General features: G+C 39.4%; 1 protein-coding gene across 7 annotated transcripts in view; it reads right to left on the bottom strand.

Moving 5' to 3' along the window:
* The window catches only part of ATRN (attractin), a 157,240-nt gene that overhangs the window by 39,707 nt on the left and 101,639 nt on the right, over positions 1-15,894 (bottom strand). For all 7 annotated transcript variants that reach the window (XR_004970097.1, XM_036323422.1, XM_036323417.1 and 4 more), the window contains 5 exons: positions 12,909-13,002; positions 11,101-11,153; positions 8,233-8,327; positions 5,895-5,973; positions 3,924-4,081 (listed from right to left, as the gene is read on the bottom strand). Coding sequence is in view for 6 of the 7 variants with exons in the window: in XM_036323422.1 (XP_036179315.1) it covers positions 3,924-4,081; positions 5,895-5,973; positions 8,233-8,327; positions 11,101-11,153; positions 12,909-13,002 (479 nt within the window). In the remaining variant the exon portion in view is untranslated. The remainder of the gene's footprint in view (positions 1-3,923; positions 4,082-5,894; positions 5,974-8,232; positions 8,328-11,100; positions 11,154-12,908; positions 13,003-15,894) is intronic.

Here is a 15,894-nt window from a genome sequence, read left to right as displayed (position 1 = left end):
GTGCTCGCCAGCTGTGAGCCCAGCTTCTGGCTGAGTGGCGCTCCCCTTGTGGGAGCACACTGACCACCAGGGGGGCAGCTCCTGCATTGAGCATATGCCCCCTGGTGGTCAGTGTGCATCATAGTGACCAGTCGTTCCGCTGTTCAGTCAATTTGCATATTAGCCTTTTATTATATAGGACATGTATATCCTTTTTGGTGAAATGCTTCTTTATGTCTTTTATTCATTTTCTAGATGATGTGTTTGTTTTTTTAATGAATTTTGAGGATTATTCTTTTTCTTTTTCTTTTTAAATCCTCACCAAAGACATGCTCACTGATTTTACATGCTCCAACCAGGGATCAAACCCAAAATCTAGGTATATACCCTGAACAGGAATCAAACCCGCAATCTTCTGGTATATGGGATGACACTCCAACCAAGTCACACCAGCCTAGGTGAGAATTATCCTTATATTCCAGACATAAGTGCTTTGTCGGAACTATAGTTTGAAAATATTTTCTCTCAGTATGTAGCTTGTTTATTCATCCCCTTAACAGGTTCTTTCACAGAAGAAAATCTTTTTGTTTTGATGTCCAATTTATCAATTTTTCCTTTTATGGGTCATGTTTTTGTTGTCAAGTCTAAAAACCTTTTGCTATCCTTAAGATGTGAAGATTTTCTCCTATTTTTTCCTAAAAGTTTTATAGCTTTGTTTTACATTTAAATCTGTTGATTCATAATGAGTTAATCTTTATGTAAGAGAGTTGTGAGGTTTATGTCAAAGTTCGTTTTTTTGCCTATGGTTGCCCAACTGTTCCACCATTACTTGTTGAAAAGGCAATCCTTCCTGCACTGAATTGTCTTTGCACTTTTGTCAAAAAACAATTGGACATATTTATGTGGATCTATTTCAGGCTTTAGAATTCTATTCTGTGTCCTTTCTATTGCATGATCTGTGTCTATCCTCCAGCAGTAACCAAATGTTTTGGTTACTCTAGCTAAATAGTAAGCTTTAACATTGCATATAGTGATTCCTTCCACTTTACTCCTCTTTTTCAAAACTGTTATAGCTATTCTAGAATCTTTGTCTTTTCATATAAATTTTAGAATAAGCTTGTCTATATTTACAAAAAAAATCCTGCTATGGTGATTTTTATTTTTATTTATTTATTTATTTAATCCTCACCCGAGGATATTTTTCCACTGATTTTTAGAAAGAGTGGAAGAGAGAGGGAAAGAGACAGAGAAACATCAATGTGAGTGAAACACATTGATTGGTTGCCTCTTGCACGAGCCCTGACCAGAGCCTGGGCTGTGGAGAAGCCTGCAACCAAGGTACGTGTCTTTGACTGGAATCGAACCTGGGACCCTTTGGTCTGTAGGCTGATGCTCTATCTACTGAGCAAAACTGGCTAGGGCATTGTTGTGATTTTTAAAACTATTTTTGTTGGGGTAAAATATATACTAGTATAAGATAAAATTTACCATTTAACTGTTTTTAAGTGTATGATTCAGTATACTTAAGGACAGATGATGCAAAGGTTAGATAAAAGGACAGTGTGAATAATTTTGTGTCAATACATTTGAAAAATATAAGAAATCAAAAATTATCTTAAGTTACTCAAACAGAAAGAGAAAATCCAAAATATCCTATAACTATTAAAGAAGTTGAATCAGTAGTTAAAAAAATCTCCACATAGCCCTGGCCGGTGCCCTCAGTGGTTAGAGCATCAGCTCATGCACTGAAGGGTCGCAGGTTTGTTCTAGGTCAAGGGCACATACCTGGGTTTCGGTTTCCTCCTGGCCTCCCATCGGGGCATGTGCAGGAGGCAATCAGTTGATGTGTCTCTCTCACATTAATGTTTCTCCCTCCCTCCCTCCCTTCTACTCTCTCTGAAAAGCAATGGAAAAAATATCCTCATCTGAGGATTAAAAAAAAATCTCCACATATAAAACACCAGAATCAAATGATTTTAAAGGACATCTATCAAGTATTCAAGGTTCATGTAATTTTTTTTATCATGATAGTGTTTTAAATTTTATTATTCAAAGTATTATAAATGTCCCTTTTTAAAGTTCATGTAATTTAATCTTACATAATCTTTTCCAGAAATGAGAAAGAAAACTCCGTGATTGTTAAAGGTTAATTTAACCTTGATATAAAAACAATAACAAGGACAAGAAGGGAAAATTATCAGACTTTCTGACTCATGAAACAGATACTATGTTCTAACCAAAACATTAGCAAACTGAATACAGCAATACTTAAAGAAAATGACACATCATGCCCAAGTCGGGTTTATCCCAGGAATGCAAACGACTTCCTGGGACTTGGGTTTCTGCAACACAATGAATCTGTGGTGCCTGCCATTCAGAGACAAAGGAAGCACAGGGTTTGGGGCTAAGGTCACAAGAATGACTATGTGCTGAGTGCAGAGAGCCTGTGAATGTCCAGGTAGAGATGTCTAGGCAGCAACCAAGAGTATTTACTGGTCTGGAACTCAAGTATAAGCTGGGCTGAAGACAGAGCACTGAGAATCACCAGTACAGACTAGTACCTACAAATGGGATGGAATTATCCAAAGAAACTGGGATGAAGACAGAAGAGAACCAACCTGAATCCCAGACAACCCAATGTTTAAAGAAGAGGATTCTCTAAAAAGACTGGCCAGAGAATCAGGGAAAGCAAGAACCAGGAAGGCAAGGAAGACAGTAACTCAAGTCACTTTACGAAGGAGAGGGGACTGGAGAATTCAGTCACCGTTGTTCACTAAGACAGTGCAGTTTCAGGATGTGCTGAGGGGAGAAGGCAGACTGTTTTTGGCTGATGATGAATGAATAAAAGAAAGTAGAAATAGGGAATGTGATCAATGCTTACAAGAAGGCTGGCTGAGGAGGGAAGCAGACTGTGCCAGAGCAAAGGGAGAAGCCAATTAGAGGATGAACTTGAAGACCATTTAGATAGGGTGGTGAGAAAAAATATAACACAGAGCCTATCCTCCACATTTCAGAATGGAAAAGATTGTTCTTTAGTCACAGCCCTGAGGCATGAACATATAACTACCAGAATTAGATTGCAAACCCATCCTAATTGATCTGTGAGAACTTGCTTCAGTTGACCATACTTCTGAAATTCAGCAAACAGCCACAACCCTAGTCCAGTGACCATGCTCCTATGGCTAAAGGTGAACCCAGTCCCTGAAAGTCCACCCATCCGTAAATTCCACATTTACCCAAAATGAAGGGGGTAAAAGCAAAAAGTACTAAGGCCTTCCTCAAGGACAATTATAAAAAGCACAAACTTGGACCCTGGAAAAGGGGGAGTCCACTGGTCTGGAAAGAGAAAACGAGCAGATGGATAAGAGCAGTGGCTGCAGCAGGTGACATGAATCCTTTCACATCCAAGTGTAAAAATCTGAGCTGTGGAAAGGCGACCTGAGTTGTACAGGAGCAAGCTAGGACTCAAAACCTCATCTGGTTGACTGTAAGGCCTAGGCTCTTTAATGTGAACTTATAGTGCATTTATATCCATCTTATTCATTCCAGAATTGAAGCTCTTTATGTAGCTCTACAAACTTTTACACGGCGAGTGCTAAATGAAGAAATTATAGTTATAATTATCAAATTTGTTACATGCCACCCTGCTTTCAAAAGTGCTGATAGCTTTCCTTCATGAGTGATTTACACCATCTCCACTACAATCTTCTATGGTATTCATGTGCTCAGCACTCCTTTGCTATAGATTTACAGAGGCAAAGCAATACTGTATACCTTGTTTACTGCAGGTTCCAAATTAGTGAATTTAGTCTCTACTAAAGAGAGTTCACCATGTCTGCCGATGAGACCAAAAAGCACATCTTACCTGAATTTTTTTTTTAAATCTTTGAATTCTTTATTAGTTAAGGAATTACAAATGTGTCCTCCTTCCCTTCCATTGTTACCTGAATTTTGATGGGCCAGGTGAAATTACTGACATAAACAAAGAAAGTGATATTCTGGTGGTTGCGAAAATCAAACTTCTCATTAGAGAAGCTATCTTTGTACTCCTTAATGTTGGTTTTTGAAACAACAGGCATCTCTTCTCCAGCCTGGGTTCCAGCTATTAGGAAGAAAAGAATAAAACAGAAGAGACTTTTTAGAGGGTATGGGGGGGCAGAATCTACCTTCATTAATAATAAGGATAATAGTTAGCATTTACTAAACACTTACTATGTCCCAGGAACAGCCTTTAAGAGCTCAATCTCATTTAATCTTAACAATAACTCTATTATCCTCATTTACAGATCAGGAAACTAAGGTTCAGAGAAACTAAGTAACTAACTTGGTTCAGGTCACACAGCCAGTAAGAAGTGGAGCTGGGATTTGTAGCTGGGAAGGCTGATATACAAGCCCATGCCCTTAATTGGAATGGTTTTACTAAGAATCCCTGCAATTCCCTTCCACGCTGCACATGGCCATGAAATACAGATAGCACTAGAGTCCTATTAACAACAATGACATCCACTCTGCCCATAACACTTCAATTGCTCTGCATTTTCCCTTTTTACCTATTTGTCAGTGCTCCATGTCGCCCCTCCCAGGGACACTGATTCACCAATCACTTCCTAACTAACAGTATCCTCAAGTCTCAACAGTGGCAGGGAGGACAGAGCTCTAAACGTCACTCAGTCCCTTCTGCCACCAGCTACAACTGTATTTAAGTCCCCCCAATGTGGTATAAATGCATCTTATTCCCAAAAGTCCTTCAACATTCCATATTCCTCCTCTGCCAGGAATTCTAGTGTCTATAAAGATTCATTAAATAGATTTTCCCCATGTCTGAATCAAATCCTGTGACTGGAGCCCAGACTGTCAGGTTCTCATTGAGACAGTCATTGTAAATCATTCTATGCTCAGAGATGCTGCCTTTCTCAAGATAAATGCTCCAATAATTCAGACCTTTTCTTAAAAGTCTCTCATCCCTGCAAGTTTCTGAATCTTTTCTGAATTCTAGACAGTCTTTTAAGACATGATAAACATAAAGTGACGTGCAAAGATAATGATTTTATCTTGCTTCAGTCTAATTGGTTGTGTTTTAACAAAAAATCAAAGACCAAACAATAACAACAACAAAAAACCCAAAACAAAAAACCAGTATTGTATAGTAATAATAATGATGAAACATTTAGTGAGACTTTACCGTGTTTCAAGTACTACTTTGAGTAGTTTGTTTATGATCTCATTTGTTTAATTCTCACAACACTCTGCATGGCTAGGTGTTTTTTATGAGGAAACTGGGTCTGAAAGCTTAAGTAATTTTCCCAACAGTATAGTAACAGGTAGAATTCAAACCCAGGTCTGTCAAGCTATGCTCTTAACCATTACATAAGGTCCACCCTTTACTGTTTTAGCAGATTTTCTGCCCCAGCACATCTTTAGTGACTCATAGTAAGATAAATAAGATAGTTTTAATCTCCAACGTACATTTCCCTGTACCTACTAAAATCTCATTCTATTTTAAATGTTTCCATTTCTTTGAGTCATTTGAGTCATTTGCCTCAACTTTGAGTCATTTGCCTTTTTCACTTCTGAAGCACTGATGAGGATGATGCTGACAGTGCCAAAACAGCAGCTGCAGCAATGCTATTGGTGGTGGTAGTGGGGCAGGGTAGTGAGCATGTACTGAGCCTGACATATGGTAGGCACTGGCACGTAGAACCTAATTTAATCTATACAACACTTCTCTTTACAACGAATAACCCTAAAATCTAGAGAAGGATTTAGACATTTGCTCAAGGCTCCCAGCTAGTAAGCGGCAAAGCAGGGTTTCAAACCCATCTGTCTCTCTCCAGAACCCCTTTTCTCAACTCCTACATCACGATTCTTAATCTATTATCTTCACACAGAAGGTCTTCACTAGGTAAGTTTTTTACCTGTGAAACTGGCAGCCCACGTGATGTTGAGATTGAAGTTTTTGGAGGCATTGATGAACATGTCCAAATCCCTGTTTTGCTGATGAGAGGTACAGATAATTAGGAAAGTAATTAGAACAGTTTCCAGATTTTAAAATAATGCAATAATTAAATTTTATTACTTTTACCCTTCTTAATTACAAAGCAGATATTTTACGTCTTAACAGAAACTGACATTTATAGATTAGTAAAATTTCTAACCAATATAATATACTCCCAAAACATTTGATTTCTCTCCCATAAAAATACATGGAATTGAATGATTTACCAAATGCCTAACTCCATGAAAAATATATCTTTAAAAAAACAGCCTTGCCAGACAACAATGACTTACATCCTGTGACCTATGTTAGGGAAATCAGCCTCCTAAGAAACCTCTGGGCAGCCGTTTCAAACGTCTGGATATAAAATACTTGATCAAGGGTCCCACTTTAAATGTATTTATAAATTCAGTCTATGTACTTCTGAACTAATAGATTATATAGTGTCAAGTTCTCCAAAATGGAAATGGTTTTTAAAAAAGTAAACAAAGCTGAAATAAACTAAATGAAAACATAATTTGATGGTATTCATTCATGATTTGAACATTTTTCTCTAACTAAAAATATTATTTCAAATAGAGAAAGACGACTAAATGTATTTTATTAACTTTGAAAATCTTGTTTACCACTTCGAGATATAGCAAGTTGAAGAGCTAGTTTAACTTATTTTGATATTTTGGTTTTAGTGACTGAAAAAATATCTGTGAGAATGGTGTTGTGGCAACTGGGAGAAGTATACTGTTAGCCATGCTGGGTAAATTTTAATACTAATTTTTACTTTTTACTGACATTTGTCGAAGAATTATTTATTGCAAATAAATCAGATGTTGTATTTTTACATTTTACAAATGGATCCAATCCTGCTGAAATTCTTCATTTTGTAATACCACAAAACATTAGAAAATTAAGATTTTTAAGGGTGTTGTTTTAATAGTTTCTACAGGACAAAACTTCAATGGAAATGTTTTCAAAATGGAATCTCCAAACAGAAGTTTCTCTCACAAAGCAGTTATCTTCTCATTTATTAATAAAACCTCGCCGTCCCCTTGCAGGGGCAGCTCAAATGCTTAATTTTAGTATTTGTTGGCAGCACACTACTAACAAGTACTTATTCCACAGAAAGGTCAATAAATTTGGAACCTAGTGCTTTTTTAAAAGATAGAAGATACACACTGGATACCTCTATTAAATATTCATAAGGTAAACAGGCAGGTCCAAAGGTTTTCATGGTCACTGCCCACATTGCTAAGAAGTATTACCAAGAGCCTACTTGCTTATTTAAAATAAAATTAACAACATCAATTACATCCTGAAAGACTGAGCGCTTCAACCACTTGCTTATGAGTAAGTTTAGTAAATAAATTTCATATTTGGTCCTTTTGCTATAACCTTATCCTAAAATCTTTTTTCAAAATTCCATTTAACATAGCCCCTGAAATGATATGCCTACGCAGTTTTCCCACGAACTATTTTCATTTAAAGTACATTGATGAGAAATAAGAAACTTCTAAGGAGGCTCCTAAGTAATTTATCATCAAGTTTAGAAAAATTGCATTATGTATTGGAGTGGGTAATGAATAACTTTATATTTCATTGAAGAAATTATGTAGATGTGTCTTTATGTTCTAGATGCTTCACTTTTAAATGTCATGCTGTGTTGGCACCCTTCTACCACTAGGAAACTACCTTATGGCAAGATGGGGTTCATTATTAACGTCAGTAGATATAAATCCATGTTTCAAATAGTCATCTTAATAATTTCAATTATTTCTGGCTAACTTCTTGTTGGGAATAACTAAACCTTTGCTGTTTTTACCTCCACTCGAATGAGGCTAACAACTTATTCTATGAGTAGTGTCACCTCTGCCACCTCCCTTGACCACTGGTATTGATTTCAATCTGCAGTTTCTTGGTGAGTACTTTTTAAGCCTCTGATCTACTTTGAGAGAGTAAATCATGGCTTTGCGATCTGCCCCTCTGATGGGGGAGTTTCCCTTGCAGTCTCTTCTCCTTTTCTGTACAGGGATGCAATGGGCTGATGGGCAAATCAAGTATGTGTGGAGTCAGTGTCAGTCTGTGTATCTGATAGTGGTAAATCTTAAAACCATTCCTGCCTTTTAGGTGGAAAGGCGATAAAATGTAGATCTAACATTTCTTCCCTGTACCTCTAAACATCATCCTGTGTGCTCCACTCTGGAGACCACTGTTAAGGCAGTGCTTTTATCCATAATGACAAAAAAAAGACTTTTAAATCTTACTTCATCAGGTGTAGCCACAAAATTGATGGCTGTGTAATAGCGGTCATCCTCCTGGGACAGGCTAAAGGTGAACTGATAGTCAATAAGAAGGGTATCTATGATAAGAAAGACATGGGTATTTAAAAGTTGAAGTAAAACAAAACAGGTCTCTAGAAACACACCTTGATTATCTCATAAATATTCAATACCAGGAAAGCACTTTTGGCTCACTTATACCCGGAGACTGGGGGTTTTTCAAAGGAAATAAAGGGCAGTATCATTTTGTTTGGATATACCCACCAAAGCCTCCTTATACCATTATCCTGGTTGAGATTTTAGGCTCCAACCTAACCTACCTACAAATATTAATTGAACATCTATTTATTGCAAGCTAGGCTGTACTTAAGCATATACTAGTAATGTTATAAATGGGGAGTTGTTGGCAATTTTATTTTTAACTGTTTAATAAACTGCCATATGGTTTTCCAAAGTGGCTATACTATTTCACATTCCCACAAAGAATAGCCAGTTGTCTGGTTTTGGTACAGTATCAAAGCATAATATCCATAATTATGTGAAAAGGTAATTAAAATACTCCATTTTCCAACTATATGTCCGGTGAGGCCAGGCTTTTCTCATGAATGTAGGGGCAGATGTGAGACTCCAGTTGTCTTCTCTAAATCCACAGTATTGGCTTTCGAGTCTAGTCGTTCTAGGAGTGTATCTCACTGTGGTTTTAATACATATATTCCAAATGTCTAATGTTACCCATTTATTCATGTGCTTATTGGCCATCTATAATAATAAAAGCATAATATGCTAATTATACTGGACAAACAACCTTCCGGACGAAGCTGGGGCTGCGAGGACCAAGCACCTTGCATGAATTTCGTGCATCGGGCCTCTAGTTTATATATATTCGTTGGTGAAATGTCTATTCAAATCTTTGCCTGTTTTTAACTGGAACTGTCTCCTTATTCAATTGTAAGAGTTCTTCATATATTCTGGATATAAGACCTTTATCAAATATATGCTTTGCACACAGCCGCAGTGGCTCAATGGTTGAGTGTCGACCTATGAACCAGGAGGTCATGGTTTGATTCCCGGTCAGGGCACATGCCTGGGTTGCAGGCTCGATCCCCAGTGGGGGGCATGCAGGAGGCAGCCGAGCAATGATTCTCTCTCATAATTGATGTTTCTATCTCTCTCTCCCTCTCCCTTCCTCTTTAAAGTCAATAAAAATATATTCTAGAAAAAAGTTTTAAAACTATATATACTTTGCAATATTTTCTAGCCTGTGGCTTTTTTTATTTAAAAATAATTTTTTTATCTTTAAATTCTTTATTAGTTAAGGAATTACAAATGTGTCCTCATTCCCCCCCCCCCATTAACCCCCATCCTCCCCCTCCCCACTCATAAAAAAATTTTTTTAAAGAAACATCTAGCCCTAACTGGTTTGGCTCAGTGGATAGAGCGTCGACCTGCGGACTCAAGGGTCCCGGGTTCGATTCCGGTCAAGGGCATGTACCTTGGTTGTGGGTACATCCCCAGTGAGGGGTGTGCAGGAGGCAGCTGATCGATGTTTCTCTCTCATCGATGTTTCTAACACTCTATCCCTCTCCCTTCCTCTCTGTAAAAAATCAATAAAATATATTAAAAAGAAACATCTATGTGAGAGAAAAAAACATTAATCGTCTGTCTCTGATATGTGCCCCTACCAGATGCAATCCAGGTTTGTGCCCTGACTGGGAAGTGAACCTGCCACCTTTTGGTGTATGGGACAATGCTCCAACCTACTGAGCCACACCAGCCAGGGCTTATTTCTTAATGGTGTTTTTAAAATACAAGTTTTAAATTTTGATAAGTCCTAATAAACAACTTTCTCTTTTATAAATTGTGCTTTTAGAATCATATCTAAGAACTCTTTTCCCAAGGTCATAAAGTTTTTCTCTTTTCTCCTAGGGAAAAATTTTTTTTACCCTATAAAGTATCTATATACTACTATATTACATTTATAGGTTCCAGTTGGACACGAATTTTGAGGGGACACTATTCAACCCAGGAAAGCAAGTATGTAATTAGAGTGTATATGCTAAACATTAACTCATTTTTCTCTGGTTCCATAATCTGGCCTGCTATGTGGGTTCTGGAAGACAATGTATTTACCCATAATGACCTGGTCACTTTGCCAGATTTACCTTTCAGTATAAGTTAATCATTACAGATTTCATTTTATATATTAGTTCCTAAAGAGGTGGGTAAGCCAAATCAGTTTCAGAGAGAATGATAACTTCAACTATATTTTAGGATAAAAAGAAATACTTTTATTGATTTCAGAGGGGAGAGGGAGAGAGAGACAGAAACATCAATTATGAGAGAGAATCACTGATTGGCTGCCTCCTGCACACCCCACACTGGGGATCGAGCCTGCAACCCAGGCATGTGCCCTGACAGGGAATCAAACTATGACCTTCTGGTTCATAGGTCAATGTTCAACCACTGAGCCATGACAGCCGAGATAATATATTTTTTTTTCACCTATGTCCTAAAATAAGAAATATGGTGACCCCAACCAGGTAATGGCAAATGAAACAAGGTTTCCAGGGAACATAAGCAAAAAACCCCAGAGATATATATCTCTGTACTCTTCCCTGATATCTGCTATGGACAAACTAAAATAAACTATAATCACAATTAAAGTAGTTTAAAATTGTGCTCATATATGTATTAAACTTAATAGAATGTAAGCACATCGAAAAAGAGGACACTTCCATGGATCATTGCTATATTCCTACAGCACTTACCATTCCCAAACAATGTTAAAGACAATAATGAAGTTTTACTGAACTACTTTGCTTCTAGACAGACAAGAATTACAAAAACACTTACAATAACATGTTCCTTTGAGAGGGTTTCCCTGGTATCGATTTTCTACTTCACAACTAGGGGGGGGGAAAAAATAAAGATTATTTTCTATTGCTATTTAAAAGAGAATCTACATTCATTTTAAAATCAAGTAGACCCTTTAATATAAACTACCATTTTTGAGTCAGTACATATAATTACATTCTTCACTGTTATTCAAATCAAGTGAACAAGAATTTGCATTTATTTTTAATGCTGACTGCCCATGAGTTCATACAACCACCAACTGAGAAACATTTGCCAAACAAATGAGAGAAACCCAAATATATCTAGATCCTACTTATAATCATGAAAAACACATTTTTACTTTTATATGAACTATTCTTTTAAAAGTGCAGTTAAAACATTTTTCATATATTCATTTTTCATCTCTTTCCTATTCTCCCTGGATAAACTGATCCTGTTCTTTAAATACAAGTAAAAGAAGGATAAACACAAAGAACCTTTAAAAAAAAACAACAAAAAACCTGGGACACAGTTCACCAGTCTAGAGAAAAAATAAGTTCTAGTTAAAAAAAATTTATTAATTTCCTCATAGGTATTATCTATGAACATCAGCAAAACCATTGAGGCAAGCACAATAGCTATGAACTATGGAAAAAGAAGGGGAAAGCTTGGGTCAAGCACTTTGCCCAGATAAATAATACAGGGATATGTGTCCTTTTATAAAGGGTGATTAACAGCACTTGTTTATACCTAAATCTCTTAAAAAGAAAGTCTTTCACTGGGCCTATTCCCCATTTCTTTGCTGTGTATCAAAACTGAGGACAGGAGTGATTAATTTTTCTCTATAACATTTTTCTGTTTAAAGAAACCTGGACTCAAAAATTAAATTTGACCTTTGATTATACTTTTCTTCACGTACTGGTTTCAGGGCAGCATAAAACCAATAAACGTATATGCACTAATGTAAACTAGAAAATGTAGACAGAGCATTTCCCTCCTGAACACCACTATCAAGCCTCAATCACTGGTTACATAACTTTGCTTACCAATGACACATCTGCTTGCATCAGCTCAATATTTTGATACTACTAAACATTTCTAAGTCTCTTCTTGAGAGAATGAGTAAACCTGGAGCATGTGTTTTATGAGGTTTCCTGGTGAGGCAGACAGGAATATATGAATTCGAGAACAATCCCTCTTCTTTCAACATCCCAGGACATTAAAAACAATTACTGTTAGTCCCACTATTGAAAGAGGTGGAAACAGATTCAGCAGTTAAGTGATTCACCTCAAGAGGACCCCGCTCAGGGGAGGCACAGCCAGGGCTGAAACCCCACATCTGCTTGCATCCTCATAGGTGGGGACCCCACTCTCCCTTGGAAGATGTCTCATCTACTTCATCAAGGAAAATGCTAGAACAGAGTGGGATGTGTTCAAGGCCAGAGAGGATCACCTCCACTATCAGACAACCAAAATGCCAAATAAAATACTGTCTGGGAATACCAGCTCTTCCAACTCTCTTTCGAAAAAAGGTTCAATCTCCTGACATGACAAAAACCGAGTACTGGCTGAAGTTAGATAACTAATCCAAGTCAGCAACCCAGGGAATGTCAGAGTTATTAAGGAACTGCTGCTAAACTGATGACCTACTCACTATGGAGGTTGTCCAAGTTAGACCTGTCTGAAGTAGAAAGGGCAAAATTCCAAATCAATCAACTTGGGATCCCTTAGAGCCCATGGCAACAAGGCATCGACCCAGATGACCTGGGTCAATCACTAAACCCAGGCATGGCCTGTGGCAGGGGTCCTGGGAGGGTGGTACTCACAGCTGGCACTCGTCCCCCTTGACGCCCTTGGTGGTGCAGAAGCACTTGCCCGAGTTGGTATTGCACAGTGATGCGTGACCATTGCACTTACATACTGGAAGGAGGAAAAGGAATGTTGGTCACAATTGGCTTAAAAGATTATTATCAGACACTTTTTCTAAAACAACTAAATTAATAACAATTGGATTTGATATGAAAGATTAAAGCATTTAATAAGTAAGATTCTTTTTTTCCAGCTAATGATTTATCTCAAATAATGTAAAGGCAACATTAAAGGAACCAAAGTCAAAGGACAGGAGGAAAGTCATTTCCACCACCATCTGAAGCAATCCCAATTTTTATCTTTTTAATAGACTGTGGTTTCCACTATTACAATTCTTCTATTCATTCAATAAACATTTAATAGAGTGTCTCTAGTGTGCCAGTCGCTGGGTGTGAGGACAGAGACACAGTCCCTGCCCCCATGGAGATGTTCTGAGTGATGACAGTCTGAGGGGAGGGTTGGTCAGGCTGCACTCAGCCTCAGCTGAGGTGCCTTCTCCACAATGGTCACATTTCAAACCCCACTAGGGCTCAGAAGTAGGGTGGGATTCCAATAGCAGGTTGGTGTTTCAGCGACTATTCAGGACTCACCAGCCTTCCTTGCCTTCTTCTTGGCCTCCATAAAAAACTACTCCTGTCACTTCTCTCCTCTAGCCATCAACATCTCTATACCGTTTTTTAATCTAACACACTAGAGGCCTGGTGTATGAAATTCACACACAAGTAGGGTCCCTAGGCCTGGCCAGTGATCAGGGTCGATCGGGGTCTTCCAGCTACTGGCCGGGGCCTTCCTTACCCTAGCTGCTGGTTGCTGGCCGGGGCCTTCCTTCATTCTGCGCTACCCCCTGGTGGTCAGTGTACATCATAGCGAGCAGTCGAACTCCTGCTCAAACCCCTGAGGGGTCAATTTGCATATTAGCCTTTTATTATGTAGGATAATAAAAGGCTAATATGCAAATTGTCCAAACGGCAGAACGACCGGTCACTATGATGCACACTGACCACCAGGGGGCAGATGCTCAACACAGAAGCTGCCCCCTGGTGGTCAGTGTGCTCCCACAGGGGGCTGGCTGGTGAGCACAGTGGTGGTGGTGGGAGCCTCTCCTGCCTCCCTGGCAGCGCTAAGGATGTCCGACTGATGGCTTAGGCCTGCTTCCCACACCAAGCTGTCAGTGGGACATCCCCAAGGGCTCCTGGACTATGAGAGGGCACAGCCCAGGCTGAGGGACACCGTCCCCCCCCCAAGTGCATGAATTTCATGCACTGGGTCTCTAGTCCTATCTAATAATAAACAAACATGGTAATTAACCGTACTTTCGCTACCATCGCCATTGCCGGATCAGTGCAATGTGCAAATTAACCGCCAACAAAGATGGTGGCTAATTTGCATACTGCAGGCAGGGTGGGACACCGGGAGCCGCCATCCAAGCCCACGTGTGCGACCCCAGGAGCCGCTGGAAAGCCAGGCCGCAGGCAAGGTGGCCCCCTGGGACCCAGGAGCCCGTCGGCGAGGTCTGCAGGTGAAGCAGCGATCAAGCTATGAGGGAGAGGGTGGGGGGCGGAAGGAGCTACAGGAGCAGCTCTGGCCAGAGACTGAAGACTCTGGCCGGAGCGAGGAGCAAAGACTGAAGGCTCCAGCCGCAGCAAAGACTGTGTCCAGAGCGAAGATGGAAGGCGGTGGCCAGAGTGAAGATCTGGGTCCCGGGTGCCAGAGGAAAACTGGTGCTGGCAGCCAGGGGAAAGAAGGCCTATCACACGAATCTGCGTGCAACAGGACTCTAGTCTATATAATAAAAGCCTAAGTGGCCGTTATGGCGGAACAACTAGAATGACCGGTCACTTGACGCGCACTGACCACCAGGGGGCAGACATCAACACAGGAGCTCCCCCCTGGTGGTCAGTGTGCTCCCACAAAGGGAGCACTGCTCAGCCAGAAGCCAGGCTCATAGCTGGTGAGCATAGCAACGGTGGTGGGAGCCTCTCCTGCCTCTGCGGCAGCACTAAGGAGCAGTGAGCCCAGCAGTAAGCAGCAGCGAGCATGTGGGCGGTAAGGAGCAAGGCCTCTAGTACAGGATAAGTATGAGACATGATAAATTTTATGTGTTAGTTGAAATAAGTGAGTTTTTTTGCTCAATTCCTTTTCATTTTACACCCTGTTTTTCTGTGAATAAAATTAAAGGCATTAGGCTGGAGATAGGTGCACTTTTAAAATAAATATTGCAGAGAAAAAAATCACCCAAAGAAACCTGTGAAACAGAATAGTAAATCTGTTAAGAGAATGGATGCACATTCAGAAACATGAGTGTTCAACTGCTGGCTCAGTTGAGTATGGAGAGGGGAGTACAGTATATTAACAAAAAAGCAAAGGCCTGAAGTCAGTTTGCCTGGGTTTGAATACAGTCCACTCCACTTAGCTCCTTTGTAACTTCGGACACGATATTTAGCTCCTTTAAGTCTCTGTTTTCGCATCTATATGATGGGTATGATAATAGTACCTGTCTCTTGGACTGTTGTGAAAATTAAATGAGATAATACATGAATGAAACATAGTAAGCATTCAATAAATCATGGTTATTATCCTTAGCTTAAGGATTTTATAATTATAAGAGGAAAACATAAAAGACTTAGTGCCACTCACAGCATTTTAAAATCATGCTTTCTATTGTGGATTGAGACCCTAAAAAATAAAATTAGCTCTAAGTTATGGACAATAGTACTCAGGCCCCACAACTGCTACAGAGCAGAATGCAATTTTCCTAGATGGCTGATGAAGATCTGGGGATGAAGACAAGGCATAGATCCAGCAGACCTGGCTATTGGTACAGGCGCTTGGAGGCACAACCAGACCCAGTAGTTAAAGTTACACATCCTGGATGTGGTTCCCATCTTGCAGTAAGAAGTTGGGCAGATAGGTTCCTTGATCACAGGGATAATAAAAGCCCCT

The sequence above is a fragment of the Myotis myotis genome, unplaced genomic scaffold (assembly GCF_014108235.1).
Source record: "Myotis myotis isolate mMyoMyo1 unplaced genomic scaffold, mMyoMyo1.p scaffold_m19_p_9, whole genome shotgun sequence".
NCBI classification, from domain to species: Eukaryota; Metazoa; Chordata; class Mammalia; order Chiroptera; family Vespertilionidae; genus Myotis; species Myotis myotis.
The sequence above is the reverse complement of the archived record's forward strand: the minus strand, read 5'-3'. Positions and strand labels throughout refer to the sequence as shown.